The sequence below is a fragment of the Daucus carota genome, chromosome 5 (genome assembly GCF_001625215.2).
Source record: "Daucus carota subsp. sativus chromosome 5, DH1 v3.0, whole genome shotgun sequence".
Taxonomy (NCBI): domain Eukaryota; kingdom Viridiplantae; phylum Streptophyta; class Magnoliopsida; order Apiales; family Apiaceae; genus Daucus; species Daucus carota.
Window position 1 is genome coordinate 16,563,762 of NC_030385.2, and position 6,561 is coordinate 16,570,322.

General features: G+C 36.5%; 1 protein-coding gene across 1 annotated transcript; it reads left to right on the forward strand.

The window, feature by feature from the left end:
* Nucleotides 1-1,414: 1,414 nt before the first annotated feature.
* On the forward strand, nucleotides 1,415-5,592 carry LOC108221454 (protein FAR1-RELATED SEQUENCE 5-like). Its single transcript, XM_064093863.1, has 3 exons — nucleotides 1,415-2,827; nucleotides 2,971-3,766; nucleotides 5,390-5,592. Exons 1-3 carry the CDS (start codon nucleotides 1,415-1,417, stop codon nucleotides 5,590-5,592), a joined length of 2,412 nt encoding a protein of 803 aa, XP_063949933.1.
* Nucleotides 5,593-6,561: the final 969 nt, after the last annotated feature.

Consider the following 6,561-nt stretch of genomic DNA (forward strand, 5'->3'; position numbering starts at 1 on the left):
ATCCTCTTAAAGTAAGAGACTTTTTGTATAAGTCGTTGAAATTAAGAATGTAGTAATAGCACTCTTGGTAGGAATATATTGTGTACTTGATGATAATCATACAAAATACTTTTAGTAGAATTAATGGTGAAATTTGTAGCCATCAACGGATAAGTGCATTCTATGCTATCCGTTGACGGAATAGCCTTATTTATGGTTGCAATAATGATGTAGCACATTTATGTTTACCAAAGTCATGATAAATGTTTAGATGTTAATATGTATTCTTAAGTCATGTTGACTACTAGCAAGATATACAAAATAGGAAGGTCAAGTGTAAATATTCAATACCTTGTAATTTTGTATAAGTGAAATAGTATCAACTGCTAAGGAATTGATTATCAATGGATAAATCACAAGTGTCAACTGATGACAATGTGCCTAAATGGATATGGCTAAAGATGCTTCAACGGATAACACCTGTAGAGCTTCAAATGATAAACTTCGAATAGGAGATGATGGTGACTTGACAGAGGCTGACAGAGTCATATGGGTTGATAGTAAACAAAAGGAATGTGGGAGCTCAACTGGGAATCTGAAGAAAGTGAAACATTTCATTCTAGTACAAAACAAGAGATATTCAAAGATGCTAAATTTAACTTGATATTGCCTTGGACAGAGAAATGAAGAAGCATGTGAAGACATAGCTGTTAGATTTGATTCTTTTATCTTGATACACATGTAACCTTGGTGATATATAAACCAAGGAGTAGCTAGTTAAAATAGTGACTTAGACATTCAAGAAAATCTTAAGAGAGTCTCTGTTTTACACTAAATAGCAGTTGTGTGCAAACTTTTGTATTACAGACCATTTCTTTAATACGCACACACACAGATATATATATATATATATATATATATATATATATATATATATATATATATGGAAAATGTTCCACAACCAAAGGTGGATAACTAGCTTATCCATCCAACTGATCTCTAGCCGTCCAAAATAGGACAATCAACGCACAGAATTCAAAGTAGATCCTGGATAATACGCACACTAAAACAGCGTATACGCAACTTTAAAAAGCGTATACGCTATATAAAAGAGCGTATACGCTATATAATCCAGCGTAAGAACAGGTTACGCTTTTCAGTAGATCCACATACGCTACATTATATGGCGTCTAGATCCACACAGCTTCAAAAACTAAAAACACGACCTCTTCTTCCTATACACCATTTTTAGAGCATACAAACCCAATACACACAAAATACACAAAATACACCTATATTGGAGCTTATATTCGAGTTTAAAAGCTAGCTTGGATCTTTATTGGAGTTTAAAGCTTGAAATTTGAAGCTTATAGCTTGAAGCTCGGAGCTTGGAGCTTTATTGGACTTCTTTATTAAGGTTAGATTTCATATTTTCATGGCATCTTTCATCTTTTCTAAATTAACATCCCCTAGTAAGCCCATTACACCTACTAAACCTAGAATTGAGATTGAAGAAGAAAATGATAGTGATGCTAAAAAGACCCCAATAGTGAATGTTGATGATGTTGATGATAGTGATGATGATGTTGAGGAGGTTGTGGAGGAGGTTGGGGATGATGATGTTGAGGAGGTTGGGGGTGAATGTTTTGATGATTTTTGTGAGAAACAAAATTCAAAAGATGATGATTTGAATGAGAGTTGTCCTTGTGTTGGTCAATTATTCGATAGCTTAGATGAAGCGGAGATGTTTTATAGGGATTATGGTAGACGTGTTGGTTTTGAGATGATAATTAGAACCACACATAGGCGTGTGAAAAGTAAGAGAATTTGTTCGCGTTTGTATATATGTCGGAAGGGTGGTCGAATAGTAACAAAGTCGTTGGATGAAGAAAAGGATGTTCACAAAAAAAAGAGAAATAGGGATTCTATTGGTAGAACGCATTGCTTGGCGCGGATGTACGTTGTGCATAGGGAAAAATTGAATAAATGGGAAGTGACATCGGTTTATTTAAAACACAATCACACGATGATTTCAAAGGATGAAGTGCTTTTCATGCAACGGCCAAGGAATATAACTCCCGTTATTCGGCAATTGATTATAACATTGAATAAATCGGGTATTGGGCCTTCAAAAACTTTAAACGTGTTAGGGGAGTTAACGGGTGGCTTGGAGAATATTGGATTTGGTAATCAAGATGTTCGGAATGTATTGCGTGATATTCGACATTATGTGTTTGATTCGAGTGATGCTTTAGAGGGTTTGGCATTACTTCGAGAATTGAAACGTAATAGTCAAGGTGAATTTTTCTATAAAGTTGACGTGGACGAGGAAAATCGTGTGCGGGCCATGATGTGGGTTGACCCGAGATCAGTCAATGCCTACAAAAATTTCGGAGATGTTGTTGTTTTTGACTCCACATATCGTACTAATAGGTATTGCATGCCGTTCGTGCCATTTACGGGGGTAAATCACCATTATCAGTCGATTTTGTTCGGATTTGCCTTGATAAGGGATGAGACCGAAGAATCTTACTTATGGGTGTTTAAGAGTTGGTTGGAGGCTATGGGGAATGTGGCTCCACAAACGATCATCACCGATCAAGACATTGCTATTGGAAATGCTATTGCCGAAGTTTTGCCTAACACAAGTCATCTATATTGTACGTGGCATATAAGTACAAAATTTGGTGAAAAATTGTCGCATTTATATGCAAATCATGATCACTTCAAAGAAGATTTCAACTCTTGCATCTACAAGTCACTAACGGTTGCACAATTCGAAGATAGGTGGGAGGCATTAGTTGAAAAATACGATTTGATGAAGCATTCTTGGTTACAAGATATATATGTACTCCGTTCGACACAAGTGGGTCCGTGTTTACACTAAACTGCACTTCACAACCGGGATGACCACTACCTCCAGAAGTGAGTCAATGAATTCTTTCTTCGATGAATTTGTCAATGCTAGTACCGGTTTGAAGGAGTTTATAGAGAATTCACCAGAAAGCGTTGGAGAAACAATATTTACGTGAAAGAGAGGCTGATTACGAAACAAAGAACAAGGAAAGATCCAAAATAACATCATCATCATTGGAGAGTCATGCGGCATCTATTTACACAAAAGAAATGTTTAGACGTTTTCAACACGAACTCAAAGAAAGTGGAGCTTATGTCGTGATTGAGAGAGAGAGGAATCCAATTTACAAGCATTACGAGGCATACAAAACAACGGTCCAAGAGGAGTATAGAAAACACTATGCTTTGTTCGTCACCGAGAATGGCAACATAAATTGTGTTTGTCGAAAATTTGAAAGTTCGGGAATGCTTTGCCGTCATATTATTCGATACTTGTATAAGATGCAATGGTCAGAGATTCCAAAGCAGTGCATCACTTTGAGATGGACAATTGAAGGCAATAAAAGAGTTGGAGCCTTACAACACAAGCGTCCTAAAATTGGTAATTTCCTTGAATCACAACCCGCCCGATACAGTACTTTATGCAAAGCATTTCAAGATTTAGCAGCTCGCGGAAGTTGTTCAATAGCGAGATACAATTATCTCATGAGTGTGATTGAAAAAGAATCGAATTTTATTGAAAATTTTCCGAATGAAAGTGGGGAAAAACGTGCGCGTGAGGAAGAAGATGATGCACATGAGTTCGGGGATGACGATGATGACGAAAATTTCAATGATTTGAGAAATCCTATATTATCTCAAACCAAAGGTCGTAAAAAAGAAAGGGTGAAAAGTGGCATAGAGCGCGGCAAAGCGAAAAAAGGTCGAAAATGTAATTTTTGTGGTGCAATTGATGCCCAACATGATTCAAGAAATTGTCCCACAAAATTAGCGACAAATTGCTAATTTTATTTGTATGCCGATGTATCTTAATTTCTTATGAAAATATTTGTAGAATTTTGTGTGATTTTAATTTTGTATGATTTTAATTGATATTATGTTTGTTTGCATTTGGTATTTTGTAGAATTTTATTTGTTTGCATTTTGTAATTTTTGTGGTGCAATTGCTAATTTTGTATGATTTTAATTAATTTTGTATGAATTTAGTTGATATAATTGCTCTGTTTTTAAGGGTGCACAATGAAAACTGCTCTGTTTTCATTGTTTTCATTGCTCTGTTTTTAATTTTATGCTTACGCTATATTATATAGCGTAAACACAGTCCAAATTGCTCTGTTTTTCCCCTACGCTGTATAATAAAGCGTAGTGACTGTTTCAAATCCACTTACGCTATATAATGTAGCGTGGTCAAGCATCGGAAATCGATGCTTCGCTTTCCCATGGGAACTGACTGCTTGACCACCATCTCCATCCTATATAAACCATCCATCTCCATCTCCATTTCTCCATCTCCATTTCTCCATCTCCATTTCTCCATTTTCATTTCTCAATCTCCATCCTATATAATGTAGGTGCACTAGGCTCGACATCATGCTGTGCACTAGGCCCAACATCATACTGAGGTGCACTGGGCCCGACATCATACTGTGTAGTCTCGAAAGGAGAACTTGTAGGATGTTCATAGGCTTCGTACTCTTTGAAGAAATCACTCCCAGACGGTTGACTCGATGACTCCGTGGTCCTTCTTGCCTTCCTTTTGGGCAGCACATTCTTGAAGTCGGGCCTCTCATAAGTCGGACCAAAAGTCTCTAACATGAGCTCGTCATAACCCCTGACAAATGTCGGTAATACGGAATGTGCTATATGATAGAGCGTAAACCCAGAAGGGAAAAAACCGGCTCTTCTCTTACGCTATATGATATAGCGTATACGCTTTTTTACATCGCGTAGCTTGTTTTAATCCTAGCCGTCCATTGCTAAATGGACGATTATAAATAAGTTGGATATATTTTAATAGTTATCCACCTTTGGTTGTGGAACAAGCCCCTATATATATATACAGATATATATATATATATATATATATATATATATATATATATATCTGTGTGTGTGTGTGTGTGTGTGTGTGTGTGTGTGTGGTGGAAAGACTATCCACCGGAAAGTTTTTAAAGCTTTGAGGGTCATTTCTTGTGTCTTGAATATATATATCTTTCTATTTACATTACAGCAATTCAAACACACACTTTATTCAATCCTCTGAAATCTAGAAGAAAATTAAAAAGAATCAGAATTCCATTCAACCCCCCTTCTGTAATTGTGTTGTGTTCATTGTTTGGGAATAACAATTGGTATCAGAGCAAGATCTTGACATACAAAGAGTTTAAAGATCAAGACAATCAAGCAACATGAGTAAGAAGAAATTGGAGTGAAGATTCCTATCCCGCATAGAGAAAATTATCATGAATGGAAAGTGAAGATGCACCTTCATCTGCTCTCTCAAGATGAAAGCTATGTGAGTTGCATAGATAATGGTCCTCATGTTCCTCTCAAGGCGTGGCTACAGAAACTGGTGATGCTACTGGAGCTGAGCCAACGATCCCAAAACCTAAAGTTGAATGGACTATTGATGATATTGCAGAAGTTCTCAAAGACAAAAAGGCTATGAACATACTGTTCTATGGCCTTGATAATGTCATAAGCTCCAAGTCAGTTAAAGAAGTTTGGGACAGTTCAAATACCGTGTGGGGGAACTGAGCAAGTGTGGGAAAATAAGATGCAACTTCTCATACAACAATATGAACATTTTCATTTTGAAGATGGTGAAACTCTGAATGACACCTTTAGTAGATTCCAAAAATCACTGAACGAATTGAAACAATATGGAAAGATCTATCAATCCAAGGACTCAAACCTTAAATTTATAAGGTCTTTACCAAAAGAATGGAAGCCAATTACAGTTTCTTTAAAACTTACAAGAGTATAAAGAGTTCACTCTAGAGAGACTGTATGACATTTTAAAGACCTATGAGCTTGAAATGGAACAAGATGAGCTTATTGGGAAAGGAAGAAAGAACGGTGGGTTTGTGGCATTGATAGCTGAGCATAAGAGGGTAGAAGAAATGAAGGTTGAGACTGCTAAAAGTTCACCAAACAACATTGTTTGTGATGGGGAATCTGAGATGAGCAAAGGAAAAAGGTTGATGGCTGAAGATGAAGACTGTCATAGTCAAGATGACCTAGATGAGGTTGATGTGCATCTAGCCTTCCTGTCTAGAAGATTTGCAAAGCTGAAGTTTAAGAAAAATCCTAGAGCTATGAAGCCTAACGGAAACATGGTGGAAAAATCTAAATTTAAGTGTTTCAAATGTGGGATAACTGGTCACTTTGCAAATGAGTGTAGGAAGCCTAGTTCTAAAAAGAAAAGGATTGAGCCTGTAGACTACAAAAAGAAATATTTTGAGTTGCTTAAACAAAAATAAAAAGCCTTCATCACTCAAGAGAATGACTGGGAAACTGATGGAGATTATGCAGATGAAGACATGGAATATGTCAACCTTGCTCTCATGGCTAAATTAGATGAAGAAGAAGTCAGTTCTAGCAATAAGGTAATCACTATTGATCTTTCACAACTTTCTAAAGATGAATGCAATGATGCAAATGCAATAAATGAAATGTCTACTAAATTATATCATTTGCGTGCACCTTAAAATCACTAACAAAAGA